Raw genomic sequence first — 20,000 nt, 5'->3', positions numbered from 1 at the left:
GTCCCATGCCCTGCCCCCATGCCCTGTGCTGTAACCTGTACCCTAACATGCCCTAGGGTAGGGCATGTCAGTTCCTCATTACACTGTAGCTTTGTGTTTATGTATAAATTTATTTTATTAATATATTTACGTGAGAGATTATCTCTCGTGTATTATTTATTAAATTTCGATATTAGTCAACTGGCTTTCAGGGCGAGTGGAAATGTTCTTACCCGGGGGTCACGACCCCTGTTGTCTTAGTAACAATACCTTACCCGGGGGTCACGACCCCTGTTGTCTTAGTAACAATACCTTACCCGGGGGTCACGACCCCTGTTGTCTTAGTAACAATACCTTACCCGGGGGTCACGACCCCTGTTGTCTTAGTAACAATACCTTACCCGGGGGTCACGACCCCTGTTGTCTTAGTAACAATACCTTACCCGGGGGTCACGACCCCTGTTGTCTTAGTAACAATACCTTACCCGGGGGTCACGACCCCTGTTGTCTTAGTAACAATACCTTACCCGGGGGTCACGACCCCTGTTGTCTTAGTAACAATACCTTACCCGGGGGTCACGACCCCTGTTGTCTTAGTAACATTAACGTGCAGTAAGCCGCACATAAACCATCATCTTCTTGGTCAATACCATAAAGTAACTCCTTCGTCTGGCAGCCATTTTGTAAGATGGTTCTCATTGCCGTCCAGAGGTATAATAATTATCCTACATATCCAGACCTGTTTACAATATATTGATCTCTTTCTGTGCAACATGTGATGCTTATTTCACAAAATGCACCTAAGATTAGCTTTGTTGCACCACCGTTAGTGATATAAACACTTGCTTACTGGCGGTCTCTCTTGTGTGTTTTACAGGGTAGAGTTCGACGGGTTGTGGGTGCCGGCGCCCGCCAGCCCCGGCCAGTACGTAAGGAACCGCTACGGGGTTGAGGTCTTCCGACACGCTCAACACTGGCTGGATACAGGTACATGTGCTCACCGGAGTGTACTACTTGCATGGTGCAACTGTTAGTGCGATATACTTAGAATACAACAGCCTACAACAACTATAGTTCCTTCATCAACGTCTCCGAAAATTTGAGTTCTGAGTCTTCATGCTTCTCCTCTTAGCTTTTTTGTTTTTTGATGCATTCGAGTTCTGTATTATATTTTCTCTCGAAGTCGCGGATGGAGGTGGCTTCGATGACTTATTCTTTCAGTGCACTCAACTTGTTGGCAGCCATTACAGCACATGACCAATTATTTAGGTTCTTAGACTGATTTGGCTACATAGCCTTCCCGGTTTGGTGCCTTCTATTGATAATTACTTAGACATTTGTGTTCCCTTCTTCCACCGTTGTCCTCTTGTCGTATTCTCTTAGAATTCAGAGAAACTGTTCTAGGCCTTTTTGTCTATTTCCCTAAGTATTTTGTATGCAGTGATCATATATCCTCTGCTTCTCCTCTCTTGCTTTGGTAGATTTAGCGCCCTTAACCTGTCCCCGTAATACAGTTCTCTTAATTCAGCCACTAATATCGCTCCAAACCTCTGTACTTTTTAATTTTTTGTTTGTGCTTCACGAGAAACGGTTTTTGTGCTAGCGCTGCGTGTCCTAGCATTGGTCTCACATAGGTTTAAATTGTCTTGAAAAGGTGGTTGAATCCGATGGCTTTGTGCCCTCGTTTTTGTTATTGAATTTTAAAATAATGTAGTGGGATCCCTATAACTAGTTTATTAGCTGTTTATTTTATCGCTTTATGATCAGGAATGTTTGTTCCGGCATATCTCTGTCTGTCTGTCTGTCTGTCTGTCTGTCTGTCTGTCTGTCTGTCTGTCTGTCTGTCTGTCTGTCTGTCTGTCTGTCTGTCTGTCTGTCTGTCTCTCTCTCTCTCTCTCTCTCTCTCTCTCTCTCTCTCTCTCTCTCTCTCTCTCTCTCTCTCTCTCTCTCTCTCTCTCTCTCTCTCTCTCTCTCCCCTGCACGTGTGTGTGTGTGTGTGTCATTTAAGGAAGACTGTTAAGCACATAAGTTCCTCAATGTATGGTTCTGGAGATTGTGTTTGGTGTTGGGCTTAAAGCCTATCAACCTCAGGAGGGTTCTTAAGGCCGTAACAACAGCTTGTTAAGCAGCCCGCAAGTATACTTTAGTCGTGAACGTCGGTCATGATTTAAGTCACCTCGGTGCATAGTCTCCGAGACGCAGGGGACGTCTCCCATCTGTATGTTCCTTGTCCTCCTCGCAGGGTTCGAATCCGCCTTGGCAGTCGACTGTTATTTACTAGAGCAAGAAAGTCTTGTGAAGTCATGTAAGACTGCAGTATTTAGTTATGTTTCTGTGATGCCAATTTTCCCTGTCTGTTCTTACCTTCATTTCTCTAACAATATGAAAATATCAAATATATATATATTATCTTTATGTTGATCTTACCTTCCGCTTCCCTTCTTGAGTACCAGCACCTACACCCACACGTCCTACACTGAGTAGCTCCAGCACCAACACCCACACGTCCTACACTGAGTAGCTCCAGCACCAACACCCACACATCCTACACTGAGTAGCTCCAGCACCTACACCCACACGTCCTACACTGAGCACCACCAACACCTACACCCACACGTCCTACACTGAGCACCACCAACACCTACACCCACACGTCCTACACTGAGCACCACCAACACCTACACCCACACGTCCTACACTGAGTAGCTCCAGCACCTACACCCACACGTCCTACACTGAGCACCACCAACACCTACACCCACACGTCCTACACTGAGCACCACCAACACCTACACCCACACGTCCTACACTGAGCACCACCAACACCTACACCCACACGTCCTACACTGAGTAGCTCCAGCACCTACACCCACACGTCCTACACTGAGCACCACCAGCACCAACACCCACACGTCCTACACTGAGCACCACCAGCACCTACACCCACACGTCCTACACTGAGTAGCTCCAGCACCTACACTTACACGTCCTACACTGAGTACCACCAGCACCTACACCCACACGTCCTACACTGAGCACCACCAGCACCAACACCCACACGTCCTACACTGAGTACCACCAGCACCTACACCCACACGTCCTACACTGAGCACCACCAGCACCAACACCCACACGTCCTACACTGAGCACCACCAGCACCAACACCCACACGTCCTACACTGAGCACCACCAACACCTACACCCACACGTCCTACACTGAGCACCACCAACACCTACACCCACACGTCCTACACTGAGCACCACCAGCACCAACACCCACACGTCCTACACTGAGCACCACCAGCACCTACACCCACACGTCCTACACTGAGCACCACCAGCACCTACACCCACACGTCCTACACCGAGCACCACCAGCACCAACACCCACACGTCCTACACTGAGCACCACCAGCACCAACACCCACACGTCCTACACTGAGCACCACCAACACCTACACCCACACGTCCTACACTGAGCACCACCAACACCTACACCCACACGTCCTACACTGAGTAGCTCCAGCACCTACACCCACACGTCCTACACTGAGCACCACCAGCACCAACACCCACACGTCCTACACTGAGCACCACCAGCACCTACACCCACACGTCCTACACTGAGTAGCTCCAGCACCTACACTTACACGTCCTACACTGAGTACCACCAGCACCTACACCCACACGTCCTACACTGAGCACCACCAGCACCAACACCCACACGTCCTACACTGAGTACCACCAGCACCTACACCCACACGTCCTACACTGAGCACCACCAGCACCAACACCCACACGTCCTACACTGAGCACCACCAGCACCAACACCCACACGTCCTACACTGAGCACCACCAACACCTACACCCACACGTCCTACACTGAGCACCACCAACACCTACACCCACACGTCCTACACTGAGCACCACCAGCACCAACACCCACACGTCCTACACTGAGCACCACCAGCACCTACATCCACACGTCCTACACTGAGCACCACCAGCACCTACACCCACACGTCCTACACTGAGCACCACCAGCACCAACACCCACACGTCCTACACTGAGCACCACCAGCACCAACACCCACACGTCCTACACTGAGCACCACCAACACCTACACCCACACGTCCTACACTGAGCACCACCAACACCTACACCCACACGTCCTACACTGAGCACCACCAGCACCAACACCCACACGTCCTACACTGAGCACCACCAGCACCAACACGTCCTACACTGAGCACCACCAGCACCTACACCCACACGTCCTACACTGAGTACCACCAGCACCAACACCCACACGTCCTACACTGAGCACCACCAGCACCAACACCCATACGTCCTACACTGAGTACCACCAGCACCAACACCCATACGTCCTACACTGAGTACCACCAGCACCAACACCCACACGTCCTACACTGAGTACCACCAGCACCAACACCCATACGTCCTACACTGAGCACCACCACCCATACGTCCTACACTGAGTACCACCAGCACCAACACCCATACGTCCTACACTGAGTACCACCAGCACCAACACCCACACGTCCTACAATGAGCACCACCAGCACCTACACCCACACGTCCTACACTGAGCACCACCAGCACCAACACCCACACGTCCTACACTGAGCACCACCAGCACCAACACCCACACGTCCTACACTGAGCACCACCAGCACCTACACCCACACGTCCTACACTGAGTACCACCAGCACCAACACTCACACGTCCTACACTGAGTACCACCAGCACCAACACCCACACGTCCTACAATGAGCACCACCAGCACCTACACCCACACGTCCTACACTGAGCACCACCAGCACCTACACCCACACGTCCTACACTGAGCACCACCAGCACCAACACTCACACGTCCTACACTGAGCACCACCAGCACCTACACCCACACGTCCTACACTGAGTACCACCAGCACCAACACCCACACGTCCTACACTGAGCACCACCAGCACCTACACTGAGTACCACCAGCACCAACACCCACACGTCCTACACTGAGTACCACGAGCACCAACACCCACACGTCCTACACTGAGTACCATCAGCACCAACACCCACACGTCCTACACTGAGCACCACCAGCACCAACACTCACACGTCCTACACTGAGCACCACCAGCACCAACACCCACACGTCCTACACTGAGTACCACCAACACCTACACTCACATGTCCTACACTGAGTACCACCAACACCCACACGTCCTACACTGAGTACCACCAACACCTACACCCACACGTCCTACACTGAGCACCACCAGCACCAACACCCACACGTCCTACACTGAGTACCACCAACACCTACACCCACACGTCCTACACTGAGCACCACTAACACCTACACCCACACGTCCTACACTGAGTACCACCAACACCTACACCCACACGTCCTACACTGAGCACCACCAACACCTACACCCACACGTCCTACACTGAGTACCACCAACACCTACACGTCCTACACTGAGCACCACCAACACCTACACCCACACGTCCTACACTGAGCACCACCAGCACCTACACCCACACGTCCTACACTGAGAACCACCAGCACCAACACCCACACGTCCTACACTGAGCACCACCAGCACCAACACCCACACGTCCTACACTGAGAACCACCAGCACCTACACTCACACGTCCTACACTGAGTACCACCAGCACCCACACGTCCTACACTGAGCACCACCAACACCTACACCCACACGTCCTACACTGAGCACCACCAGCACCAACACCCACACGTCCTACACTGAGTACCACCAACACCAACACCCACACGTCCTACACTGAGAACCACCAGCACCTACACCCACACGTCCTACACTGAGCACCACCAGCACCAACACCCACACGTCCTACACTGAGAACCACCAGCACCTACACCCACACGTCCTACACTGAGCACCACCAGCACCAACACCCACACGTCCTACACTGAGCACCACCAACACCAACACGTCCTACACTGAGCACCACCAGCACCAACACGTCCTACACTGAGCACCACCAACACCTACACCCACGCTAAGGTTGCTGCACCAACAGGTCGCAACTCGGGCTGGGAGGAGTACGAGGCTGGGAAGTTCCTGCCCTGTGGCCGGCCCGGTCACCACGCCTGTCTCGACACCCACGTCCCAGACGGTAACCTCAAGCTCCACCCACTCTGTGTTACCTAACTCACCGCTGGGGTGCCCGGAGCGGCTCCACCCACTCTGTGTTACCTAACTCACCGCTGGGGTGCCCGGAGCGGCTCCACCCACTCTGTGTTACCTAACTCACCGCTGGGGTGCCCGGAGCGGCTCCACCCACTCTGTGTTACCTAACTCACCGCTGGAGTGCCCGGAGCGGCTCCTCCGCCACCTTGCTCCACTAACCTGCAACACTAACTCAGCCGTTAAGTGCCCGAAGGTAACCCCCTTGCCACTCGCCGCTACGCCACTGGAACATACGCCACAGAGTTCCGTAGGGAGCGTTGCTTCCTCAGACACTAAGGCAGTTTTATACCCTGGTGTCTTGACGCCCACTAGCAATACATGCCTGGGGCAAACATGGTGTGTTTCCATTTACAAAATCAACCAGTATTGAACGTGTCATTAGACTGTATCGACCCAGGTTGGTAGCGAGACTAACACGGGTATGATGCCCTCCGCCCTCCGCCTCTACAACCGTTCCTCAGTGCTTTATAAACAAGCCACAAATTCTGCTCGCATTTGTGACCTTTATTCTATTAAATCTATTATTATTATTATTCTGATATTTGGCAGAACTAATCCGAACATTGTATGCTTCCGCTCTTATTTTCTCTCCAGGTATTTGTAAGGGGAACTAGTTAAGTGTGTTCTAACTCCGCCCTCTATATTTCTAGATAAGATAGTAACCAGTTTTAGCATTCATGAAGCATTTATGCAGCCACTTACGAAAGCTCTACATCTTTCCTTCATTATGGCGGCTTTCTTTTTACATCTGCTAAATAACTGACAAGCTTCAAAACTTAACAACCCAACGTTATTGTTGTTATAAACAACCTCGGGGCGCTCCGGCGCTCATATACTGTTTAATAACTGTAAACAAAGCCGCCAACTGGGGAGAAAAGATGAACAGGTTTCGCAAGTGTTCACGGAAATAACGAACACTTGACGACTATCTGTTTGTGGGTTTCTAATTACTCCTCCCGTGTTAATCTTAGAGAATTAGAGTACAAGAAGACTTCGATGTACACATTGGTCTTGTATATCCCCTGTAAGGGTAGAGAAACACAGGTGTAGACCATTAAGATATACCTTAGAATACAACAGCCTACAACAACTATAGTTCCTTCAGCTTTTTCTGATCCCTTTTTGCATCAGCAAGAACTTACAAAAAAGCCATAGGGACCAGTATCGCCAATATTCCTAAATATGTAGGCAACATAGTCAGCCTTAGTTAACCCTTCCTTGTGTATCTTCCACTAGTAATAGGGCTGTGATAGCACTAATAGCAGGGCTGTAGACAGGACTAGCAGTAGGGGCTGCTGATAGCACTACCAGTAGGACTGTAAAAAGCACTAGCAATAGGGCTGTAGATAGCACTAATAGTAAGGCTGTAGATAACAGTAGGGCTGCAGGAGGCCACTAGCAGTAGGGCTGCAGGAGGCCACTAGCAGTAGGGCTGCAGGAGGCCACTAGCAGTAGGGCTGCAGGAGGCCACTAGCAGTAGGGCTGCAGGAGGCCACTAGCAGTAGGGCTGCAGGAGGCCACTAGCAGTAGGGCTGCAGGAGGCCACTAGCAGTAGAGCTGCAGGAGGCCACTAGCAGTAGGGCTGCAGGAGGCCACTAGAGATGTGCATACCGTCCACACATTAACTACCCCGTCTTAATTCCCAAAGCAATAAACGCGATAATTTTGAGCCTGGTATTGGGGAATTTGTGAACGATTCGAACCAGGACCTTACGCACTAGGCTAGTGTCAGGTGCTGGCCGCCCTCCTATGCTATGCCCATCGACATCGTCAATAAGACTTTATGTTTCCAGACGAATCACTCTTCAGAGTGTAAATTAACTAGGCGCCAATCTCTTGTTGATGCTTTCATTTGCCACAAGAGAATTTTGTGATCAGTTTAGATATTTGAACGAGACGGTCACGTCAGAGATAAGCTAGCCTAGCGCAGGAAACATGAACTCTCTGTTATTAAAATCGCATTTTATGAGGAACGTCTCATGTATTTGATTCTTATATCGCCTTATTTTCTTAGTAATAAGGTTAATAGATGTCGTAGTAGGGGTTTCTGAATAAAGGAGCCATATAATAACTCATTTCTATTATGTAACAGAAACTTCCCCTCCTCCTCACCCCACAAATATTGATTTGACCTTACCATATATAAATGGTTAGGAGACGACAAAATATACGTTAGTGTTTTTGTGTGTGGGAAGTTAAGCGACGCTGTGAGAGTCCGGTGCTGCTCCTTCACAGCCTGGTACTCACTCCCTCACAGGGTGTACACGCCCCCCCCCCCCACAGCCCTCGGGGTGTACACGCCCCCCCCCCTCACAGCCCTCGGGGTGTACACGCCCCCCCCACAGCCCTCGGGGTGTACACGCCCCCCCCCCACAGCCCTCGGGGTGTACACGCCCCCCCCTCACAGCCCTCGGGGTGTACACGCCCCCCCCTCACTACAAGTAGTACAGGTGTACAGGTGCCAAAGCTAGACTTAACAATTCTAAAATATGAGGACACCCTGCAGGGGAGACCTGCAGTAATCTAGTGCATTAAACAAAATAGCTGTTAGAAGTTAGTTACCGGGTGACTATGGGGCCCCGCACCTTAGTTATTTGCGAGGAACACAGAACCTCGTTCGCCAACACTTCCATTTCCTCTTAGAGATATTGAAAGCCTCGGTTTTACGAGGGCGTAATACTTGTCCTTCTCATGTAGTTGGTACCGTAGTTAGGCTGCTAAACGCGCGGGGACTGGGATTGGTGGCAGCCAGGCGTAGTGTGGTGCTCCGGGAGGTGTGGCAGGCCCCAGGCTCCAGCCCTGTGGCAGGCCCCAGGCTCCAACCCTGTGGCAGGCCCCAGGCTCCAGCCCTGTGGCAGGCCCCAGGCTCCAGCCCTGTGGCAGGCCCCAGGCTCCAGCCCTGTGACAGACCCCAGGCTCCAGTCCTGTGGCAGGCCCCAGGCTCCAGCCCTGTGGCAGGCCCCAGGCTCCAGCCCTGTGGCAGACCCCAGGCTCCAGCCCTGTGGCAGACCCCAGGTTCCAGCCCTGTGGCAGACCCCAGGCTCCAGCCCTGTGGCAGGCCCCAGGCTCCAGCCCTGTGGCAGGCCCCATCCTCCAGCCCTGTGGCAGGCCCCAGGCTCCAGCCCTATGGCAGACCCCAGGCTCCAGCCCTGTGGCAGGCCCCAGGCTCCAGCCCTGTGGCAGGCCCCAGGCTCCAGCCCTGTGGCAGACCCCAGGCTCCAGCCCTGTGGCAGGCCCCAGGCTCCAGCCCTGTGGCAGACCCCAGGCTCCAGCCCTGTGGCAGGCCCCAGGCTCCAGCCCTGTGGCAGACCCCAGGCTCCAGCCCTGTGGCAGGCCCCAGGCTCCAGCCCTGTGGCATGCCCCAGGCTCCAGCCCTGTGGCAGGCCCCAGGCTCCAGCCCTGTGGCAGGCCCCAGGCTCCAGCCCTGTGGCAGACCCCAGGCTCCAGCCCTGTGGCAGACCCCAGGCTCCAGCCCTGTGGCAGACCCCAGGCTCCAGCCCTGTGGCAGACCCCAGGCTCCAGTCCTGTGGCAGACCCCAGGCTCCAGTCCTGTGGCAGGCCCCAGGCTCCAGCCCTGTGGCAGGCCCCAGGCTCCAGTCCTGTGGCAGGCCCCAGGCTCCAGCCCTGTGGCAGGCCCCAGGCTCCAGTCCTGTGGCAGGCCCCAGGCTCCGCCACTCCCACCACCGTCTTCATATTGAATAAGGAAACCAGTATGCATACCATATTGATTGCAACATGTCTGATCTTATCAATACATTAGTGCTGCCTCAAACGTTAAGAGTAGAGAACAGATTTATTAAAGTGATTTACGAAAATAGATTGTAGTTTATATCAACAGAGATAACTTAAACGTAATCATATATTTAAATAATAGAACGTAATTAGTGAAAACTTTAAATTATAAAAACAGAACATTAGAGCTATAATTCAGGAGGTAATGGACGCTTGGAATGTGCCATCAACAATTGAGAACTTCGTATTCAGTGTTGATTATGAAACGCAAGCAGCGACCTGTGTGCAAAACTAAGAAATTGTCTTTCAGGGGCAGAGTCAAGAGTGCCTATCAAAACAACGCCTGACAACATATCTTAACCCCACAACGGCCGCTGTGTCTCCCCTCGGCACTTATGAGAACACATGTACGTGTCTCATAATGAGTTTTGATGAGGTGTATTGAATGAGTAATGCGCACACAGCATCATACCAGATTCGTATTGAGTTAGTTACTGATAGTGCCACAGTAATATATATTATATATATATAATATATATATTATGAGAAAATGATATAATGACACAATATAGTACATGTTCCCTGTACAATGTATGAACATGTAAGACGCTATGTAGTACCTAAGACAAATACTGTAGAGTAATGACCGTTGTTAGTTGTTATGTGATTGTAACTTAGATTCTTATTTAGAGTGATAACTTTAAATGAACGCAATACTTTATTAAGCAAGATAACAAACCTTCACATGAATTTAGATATCTGCGTCTCGGGGGCAGAGGTCGCTTGGGATCTGTTACATTTAGACATTTTGATGTCTAAATCTTCAGAAACTTGGCTTCAGACTACGCTCGTCCCCTCCGGCGGCCGACCCCCAATGACACATTCATGAATGCTAATATACTTTCAATTTTAAAATACAAATTTGTTAAATCTTTTTTTTTTAAGATTCCAGTAAAGTATTCTGAGAATCATCAGGCACATATTATATCCTCAAAGGGCTCACTTGCACATTTTTTCTGATACTATCAGAGACCTAATAAAAATCAAATTTTATTAAGAAATAATATGTTCATGCATAATATGTTCATCTACTCATGCATGCATAATATGTTCAACATATTTCATGAACATTCATGACATTCATTCATGCATAATATGTTCATAATATGTTCATCTAGTCGCAAGATAAGTTAACAGTCAATGCCTCAGCTTGTACGGATGTACCGTCAACTATGGGAGCTGCTAAACACTGACCTTTGTAGACTTAATTGTGAATGAAGGAAATGTTGAAGACGCGTGTCCTGGGAGTCGATCCCTGCTGTCTCCTGCCTCACCAAGTCCTCACCTTCACTTGAAGAAACAATTCACAAACGAACGATATCCTTCTGCCTGAAAGGAAATCACTCATCCAGCCAATACCATAAGCACTTTTCTTTCAGACATTTCCTTATCACTGGCTACTTAAACTCTGCTAGAAATACCAACTTAAGTGTAAGAAAGTACAACTTAAGAATGAGTCACGAGTGAGAGGTCTGCAAGACAGTGTAACACCTGGGGGCCAGATTCACGAAAGCACTTACGAATCAGTACATCTTTTCTCAATCTTTGGCGGCTTTGTTTCCAATTATTAAACAGTTAATGAGCTCCGAAGCACCAGGAGGCTGTTTATAACAATAACAACAGTTGATTGGGAAGTTTTCATGCTTGTAAACTGTTTAATAAATGTAACCAAAGCGTCAAAGATTGAGGAAAGATGTACACGTTCGTAAGTGCTTTCGTGAATCTGGCCCCAGAGCAGTAGAGGAAGCAGAAGACCCACCAACTGAGTACTTCACATTAGTAAGGAATTACACTCGCAAAGACATGGCATTTTACATCCAGCTATTTGTTATGTCTTTCCTTATATCATGTAGTGATTCAATGTCGGGACATTGTTAAAAATATTATATTTGATATATTCCTGTTTCTCAGTATGACGTCACTCTGGCAGTATTATAGGGTTTAATTATGTATTATAATCAGTAATAAACTATAATTATTGCGTTTTTCTTTACAAATATTTCAACATTTATATATAAACTCAGTAATAATTTTGCAAACATCTTGTGAAATGAAGTTTGTAATTTGTATAAATGAATACATTTATGAATAATTTTCGATTCAATTAACTTCAGTTAAATTATTCCCATTTGTACATAACGAATTTTACCATATCATAGAATGTCCATTACATTATAACATTATATAAATATTAGTCATTGTATATTTTTCAGTATTCCTCATTGTACATTTTGTTTACAGTCTTGTCGATGAAAATTACATGTAATAATAATCGGTAATAATATGTATGTGTGGTAATACATATCATTGTAAGCAGGCGAGGAGTCACAATAACGTGGCTAAAAGTATGTTGACCAGACCACACACACTAGAAGGTGAAGGGACGACGACGACGTTTCGGTCCTGGACCATTTTCAAGTCGATGGACGGAGAATGGTCCAGGACGGACCGAAACGTCGTCGTCCTTTCACCTTCTAGTGTGTGGTCTGGTCAACATACTGGTGTGTGTGTTCTTGTTCATCACTACACACTCTCCTGTTCATCACCCTACACTCACACTTTTCTTCGTACACGTTTCATATATATTTTCCGTCCAAGAGTCAGTGCTGAGGTAGCCTAGGTAGAGTTTGTGTTGAGTTTTATCTTTGTTTCATCAAAAGTGTTAAATTCTAAGTAATATCGGGTACATTGTGTTAAATTCTAAGTAATATCGGGTACATTGTGTTAAATTCTAAGTAATATCGGGTACATTGTGTTAAATTCTAAGTAATATCGGGTACTTTGTGTTAAATTCTAAGTAATATCGGGTACTTTGTGTTAAATTCTAAGTAATATCGGGTACTTTGTGTTAAATTCTAAGTAATATCGGGTACATTGTGTTAAATTCTAAGTAATATCGGGTACTTTGTGTTAAATTCTAAGTAATATCGGGTACTTTGTGTTAAATTCTAAGTAATATCGGGTACATTGTGTTAAATTCTAAGTAATATCGTGTACAGTAGGTTAGATTGTTAATAATATCATGTACATTATGTTAAAAGTTTGTTCTAAATAATAAATAATATTGTTACTGTCCTTCTTTCAGCACTATCATAAAAGTGAGAGATGTTAACTCTCATGTGTCTAATGTTTAGCGCCTGTTTTCTCTTCTAATGTTTACCGTAGGCCTAACATATTCACAAACATTCAAAACTGGAAACTATGCATTCGAATTTATCTGAGAGACCAGGGATATGTATGTTTCATTCCCATGCTAATAAATTATATCTATTTAATATTAAGTTGATTATTTTGATACCCGTTTCAGTTATCTCAAAAGATTTTGTTGGAAAAAGAAAATAACACGATCAGTTTTATGAGCACAACTGGTTCACCATGCTGAAGCTAAGTTCTTAATTGACAGTATTTCAACTCGTTTATTCCATCCAGCGGCCGACCCCACAAGGTCAGTTTTATCAACTTTATCATGCCTTTCATTCAAAATATGAATGTTTTCAACTATAATATTTTGTAAATACAGGTGGGTTCAGGAACAGACGACTTCTGATTCCTGTGCTACATAGTCGATCTTCGGCTTGGGGCCTTCTTTTGATAATTTATCCTAACTCCTGTTGGCAGGCTGAGAGCTTTCCCATCCCATAGCTCATGGTAAGACTTATCCACTAGTTTCCCCCGGCACGGGATTCGCCGGCTGGCCACCAGAGGGTGCGGACGTGTCAATGTGCAGCCCTCTGTTGACGAGGGAGTCGTGGAGGCGTTGGTGATTGGGTGCCTATTCTGTGCCCTGTGTGGTACCCACCTGGTGCTGGGTACGGTTGCTCAAGGCTGGAGCCGTCATTGCCTCCACTAAAGCGGACTTCGTCGGCAGGACTAGATTTTTCAACACCTGTGGATCATACGGAGGTTAGAAGTGTCGCTCGTGGCAGTGCTCAGTGTCGAGTTGGCGGATTTGGTGGGAGTGGAGATCGTTCAAGACCGCCGCGCAGCGGTTAAATTTTGCCGCCAAGATGTGTTCTAGAAGTTCCTCGAGTGGTGTGAGGGATGTTTTTTCCCTGTTCCTGATGTTGTATTAATAAATTAACAAAATTATTATAGTTGGGCACCGTGCGGGTAGTCAATTTGTGTGTGACGTTGACATGTGTGGCGGTACATGGTTCCTCCTTTTGAATTGACGGATGGGCTTTTGACTCGGTTGTTTGGTAAGTTATTGAGCATTCGGTGGAATAAGGTCTATGCTGTAAGGGAATGCTTGCTGGCACCAGGATGAAATGAAAATGAATGAAAAGCAGTTTACACACGACTCACAACTGATGACGTCCGAACACTTCCGGAAAAACTGCTTCGCTGACGACCTCTGTTCGAACCACAACGCTGGAAACACTTCACCCACGTACATCACATACAAGTAATCCCCAACAGAACCTAAACACCTAACTTAACCTACGCCCAACTATAAATAGAATTGTTATGTATAAGAATATTAATTTATGTATGAGAATAAACCAATTTTTAATACACTATGTTAAAATTGATGAATGCGACTAGGGAGGACGACCGCTGCTTTAAACAGCCTAGTGTGAGGACGGGCTCTTGACTGACCTCTCTTCGAATCGGAACTGTTTCACTCACATGCTTCAAATGCAAATAACCGCCAATAAAATTAAAACATATGATTCTGTTGAGTTTGCTAGCGATCAACTAGGAGGTCAGAGGCTGGGTGGCAGTTCCAATATCTTCGTCAGCAATATCTACAGCCTCAGACACCTGCGGCTCCCTAATCACCATAGGCAGATGAATCACACAACAATGCGGCGATATTATCATCATAAACCTGATCCGTTGCTGCCCCGAGGAGGACGGACGTATGCTCTCAATGACGGCTAAAATGGTACTGAAAGCGCGCACGAGTGTTCCAAATATGGGGACGAGATCAACAGAGACCTCTAGCGGCCGCTGGTGACAACCACATCAGCTGGCTTCATCTGCAAGAACCCGGATGTTGTAACATCAATCTATATGAAATTTAATGGAAAACTCATTTCATTGCAAAGTCGTGAATTTGAAGATAAATGTTTGTGCATCATGTTTTTAAAAGCATTTATTGTATGTATCTGCTGTATTATTTTTTGTTAATTATTCCCCCATGTTTACAACTTGTTTGACTTAAATCATTTATATGAGAACCAAACATTATGGCACTTGTAAAAAATATTTTGAAAAAGAGAGCTTGAGAGAAAATGTGAGGGATCTAAATTCTTGGAGGTGGTCTTCACTCACACTTGAAGTAAGTAAAGAGGACTTGATCAAGGAATACAAAATCCTTAAGGGGAAAAATGTAGTAGTCAGAAGGCTTAGGTTGATCAGTAACAGAATCATGGTCATATGCATGTAAGGTAGACGTCCCCATGCGTGTGAGTGTTTCTTTAGTGTGACATAAGTAAGACATAATCAAGGGTAGATAAAGATAAACTGTTTAACACGGGTGGTACACGAACAAGGGGGACACAGGTGGAAACTGAGTACCCACATGAGCCACAGGGACGTTAGAAAGAACTTTGTCAGTGTCAGAGTAGTTAACAGGTGGAATGCATTAGGCAGTGATGTGGAGGAAGCTGACTCCATACACAGTTTCAAGTGTAGATATGATAGAGCCCAGTAGGCTCAGGAATCTGTACACCAGTTGATTGACGGTTGAGAGGCGGGACCAAAGAGACAGAGCTCAACCCCGGCAAGCACATCTAGGTGAATATACACACACGTACACTACCTAGCGTGAGAAATGAGTCATTGCATAAATCTAAGACCGTTGGGAAGACAGGGGGGGGGGGAGCCTGGCTCAGTAGTGTAGAGTAAGACAAAACGGTTCCGTTTTGCTTTTCCCGACGGCACCGAATTGTTTTAGTCAATATAAATCGGATAACGACAGCATCGTGCTTAATGCTTGCAAAGGTTAGGAACATCATTCAGAAACCTAAGTAAGGAGGCATTAAGAGCACTCTACACTACCTGCGTGAGACCAGTCTTAGAGTATGCAGCCCCATCATGGAGGCATGATAGGGATATGCATACCTGAAGAGACGCACGAGGAAACTGGGAAAAGGTTCGGACGTTTGCGCTGAGGCTTGTCCTAGAGTTGCATGGGATGACATATGAAGAGTGACTGAAGGAACTGAACCTGACGACGTTAGGAAAAAAGGGAGTGAGGAGATATGATAGCAGCATACAAAATACCTAGGGGGTATTTGACACAGGGGAAATAAACGAAATGTTCACACGGAATACCAACAGAACAAGAGGACATGGGTGGAAGCTGGAAACTCAGATGAGTCACAGAGATGTTAGAAGGTTTTATTTAGCGCGAGAGGAGTGGAGAAATGGAATGCTCTAAAGGAGCAGGTTGTGGAAGCAAACTCTACTCATAATTTTAAAGGAAGCTATGGTAGGGGCATTGGGCAGAAGTCATTGCTTTATGCAACCGGTGGCAAAGAAGGCGGGATCCAAGTGCCAATACTCGACCATGCAGGCATAAATAGGTGAGTACACACACACACACGCACACGCACACACACACTGTTGGAAATATCCAACACTCGATTTCATTCTCAGTACTCTGATAAAACATCCTTTTACTAACAATTATATTTTACTAACACTTCTAATCAGTAGAGTACTAATATCAATACATATCCTATTGCGAGGTGATATTGCCAAATCCTTCCTTGTATCAATGGCGGGTCGTGGTGTTGCGTCAGTCAGCCACAGGAAATATTTCCACATATTGTTGAATGTAATAGAAAACAGTTATTTACTTTCCTTTATTAAGGATAATCGTTTATTAATGAGTTTACTTATTTAGCATATTACTGCTTTACTGGAACTCACTTATTTAGTTAGATTAACTACTTCAGTGGAAAATATTGCAATGTAAAATAATTCTGCTTCATATTCATCTCGGTTTATTTGGCGCGGTCTTAATTAACTGACTTGCACTACGAGAAAATGTATTATAATATAAAATATTTATTTATGACGTAAATATTCGTCATAACCACTTCCTTCCCTAATTAACTTCAAATAAGTAAATTAGTTTATGCTCGGGGGCTCCTACTGAGAGCTACGCGCATGCGTGTCCGGGAGAGGGCGGGAGGAGGGAGAGGAGCGTCACTTGCTCCCGCACCTCGAGAAGATCGCCATATTGCTTTGGCAGAGAACTGCAGTGTCCCGGGAACTCGTCTAACTCCAGCCCGTAATTTACGTCCTTCAAGCAGCAGCGGAGGCCAGAGGACTGGGACAGTTTCCTTAATCAATGGACACTCTGCTCGGCAACCATAAGTTCCTTTATCTCTGATTTAGATCACGTTTAAACAGATAGGAAGGTTGTCGTTAAGTCGTAGGAAGAGAAAATCAAACCAGTACGTTTCTTATATTACTGTTTCATCAATTTACTTGGAAAATAATGTCTGTAATTCTTATGTAGACAAATATTACAATGTAACTGTCATTCAGCTGCCGAGTGGACGTGGAGCAGGAAGATAGGCTTCACCACCATCACGTGGAACGGTCTACCTCGCGCAGCAAGTTATCAGGAGGAAATGTATATGTTTATCTCTCAGAATGTTCGGTAATATGTTTATTCTTTGTGTTGTGTGTGTCTATGTATGTATTAACACGATGTACTGAACGGGGGTGAGAATAGCTTTAGCTACCTCATCCCTTTGTGTGTATTTTATCTCAATAAACTTATTTCAATTTCAATTTCAGTTATCAGGAACGCTTGGCTCCAGATGTTAAAGTTTCTCACTGCTTACAGCTAAGACATTTAATAGTACTCAAGTAGTAATTCTTAACCCTTAGTTGATCAGTGATCTTTGTACATGAGATCACTCTATGTACTAACCCTTGATTAATTCTAAATATCAAGTTTATGATCATTTTATATGCCATAAATTATTATTGATTCTCTTATACATGCATTGTTATTCTGATGAAGAACCAGCATCAGATTATCAGTTCAAGTGACGTAACAGTTTCTTAGCGCCTGTATCCCCTAGTTTGTGAGAGTGAATTTGTCTCTTAATCTGATCATAATATTCAGTCTTATTAACATTTCACATTATACTATTGTTTCTTAAGATCCATAGTCACTAGTTCTTGGACTTAATTTCATGTTTTCCACTTTTTCACAAAAAGTGGTGGTCCTTCACAGCTGTTGAATGTAATAATTATTTCTAAAAATATTCTGAGTCGGATTTCCCACTCTCCATAGTGTATAGTAGGTCACTGGAGACGGGAGACCTACCAGACATATGGAAGACGGCTAATGTAGTCCCAATATACAAAAAGGGCGACAGACAAGAGGCACTGAACTACAGGCCAGTGTCCTTGACTCGTATACCATGCAAGGTGATGGAGAAGATCGTGAGAAAAAACCTAGTAACACATCTGGAGAGAAGAGACTTCGTGACAATCTATCAACATGGGTTCAGGGAGGGTAAGTTTTGCCTGACTGGCTTAATAGGTTATGATCTATAACATGGCTATGATCAGGTGACAAAGATTAAGCAAGAAAGAGAAGGATGGGTGGACTGCATTTTTTGGGACTGTCGGAAAGCCTTTGACACAGTACCCTATAAAAGGTTGATGCATAAGCTAGAGAAACAGGCAGGAGTAACTGGTAAGGCGCTCCAGTGGATAAGGGAGTACCTAAACAATGGGAAGCAGAGAGTTACAGTGAGGGGTGAGACCTCAGATTGGCGTGAGGTCACCAGTGGAGTCCCATAGGTGACTCCAAAAACCTATCCTGTTTCTGATATACAAAAATGATCTCCCAGAGGGTATAGACTCATTCCTTTCAATGTATGCTGACGACGTCAATATTATGAGAAGGATTAAGACAGAGGAGGACAGTTTGAGGCTTCAAGAAGACCTGGACAAGCTGCAGGAATGGTCGAACAAATGGTTGTTAGAGTTTAACCCAAGCAAATGTAATGTAATGAAGGTAGGGGTAGGGAGCAGGAGACCAGATACAAGGTATCATCTGGGAGATGAAATGCCTCAAGAGTCAAAGAAAGAGAAAGACCAGGGGGTTGATATCACGCCAGACCTGTCCCATGAAGCTCATATCAAGAGGATAACATCAGCGGCATATGCCAGGTTGGCTAACATAAGAACGGCCTTTAGAAACTTGTGTAAGGAATCTTTCAGAACTTTGTGTACCACACATGTCAGGCCAATCCTGGAGTATGCAGCCCCAGCATGGAGTCCATATCTAGTCAAGCATAAGACTAAACTGAAAAAGGTTCAAAGGTTTGCCACCAGACTAGTACCCGAGCTGAGAGGTATGAGCTACGAGGAGAGACTACGGGAATTAAACCTCAAGTCGCTGGAAGACACAAGTGTTAGGGGGGACATGATGACCACATACAAGATTCTCAAATATTTTGATAGGGTAGATAGACAGGCTATTTAACACAATAGCACACGCACTATGGGACACAGGTGGAAATTGAGTGCCCAAATGAGCCACAGGGACGTTAGAAAGAACTTTTTCAGTGTCAGAGTGGTTGACAAATGGAATGCATTAGGCAGTGATGTGGTGGAGGCTGACTCCATACACAGTTTCAAATGTAGATATGATAGAGCCCAATAGGCTCAGGAACCTGTACACCTGTTGATTGACGGTTGAGAGGCGGGACCGAAGAGCCAGAGCTCAACCCCCGCAAGCACAACGGGGTCAGTACAGATAGGTGAGTACAGTGCCGGCCAGCCCCGGCCAAACTTCACCAGGATATATCCACCAGCGTAATTTACGTCTTGTGTTCCAGAGGCGGGACGAGTGTGTAATTCCTGGGTCATTTACCCCGTGGCGCTGGAGGTGGCTGTCAGACGGGGCGCTGGAGGTGGCTGTCAGACGGGGCGCTGGAGGTGGCTGTCAGACGGGGTGCTGGAGGTGGCTGTCAGACGGGGCG

At 46.6% G+C, this 20,000-nt stretch overlaps 1 protein-coding gene across 1 annotated transcript in view; it reads left to right on the top strand.

The window, feature by feature from the left end:
• LOC123759901 (uncharacterized) overlaps nt 1-9,329 on the top strand; it is a 19,267-nt gene extending 9,938 nt beyond the window's left edge. The window contains exons 6-7 of the mRNA XM_045745153.2: nt 857-966; nt 6,071-9,329. Of these exons, the coding sequence (XP_045601109.2) occupies nt 857-966; nt 6,071-6,201 (241 nt within the window). The 3' untranslated portion in view covers nt 6,202-9,329. The remainder of the gene's footprint in view (nt 1-856; nt 967-6,070) is intronic.
• The last annotated feature ends 10,671 nt before the right edge of the window (nt 9,330-20,000 follow it).

This window comes from Procambarus clarkii, chromosome 22 (assembly GCF_040958095.1).
Source record: "Procambarus clarkii isolate CNS0578487 chromosome 22, FALCON_Pclarkii_2.0, whole genome shotgun sequence".
Lineage (NCBI taxonomy): Eukaryota > Metazoa > Arthropoda > Malacostraca > Decapoda > Cambaridae > Procambarus > Procambarus clarkii.
The sequence above is the reverse complement of the archived record's forward strand: the minus strand, read 5'-3'. Positions and strand labels throughout refer to the sequence as shown.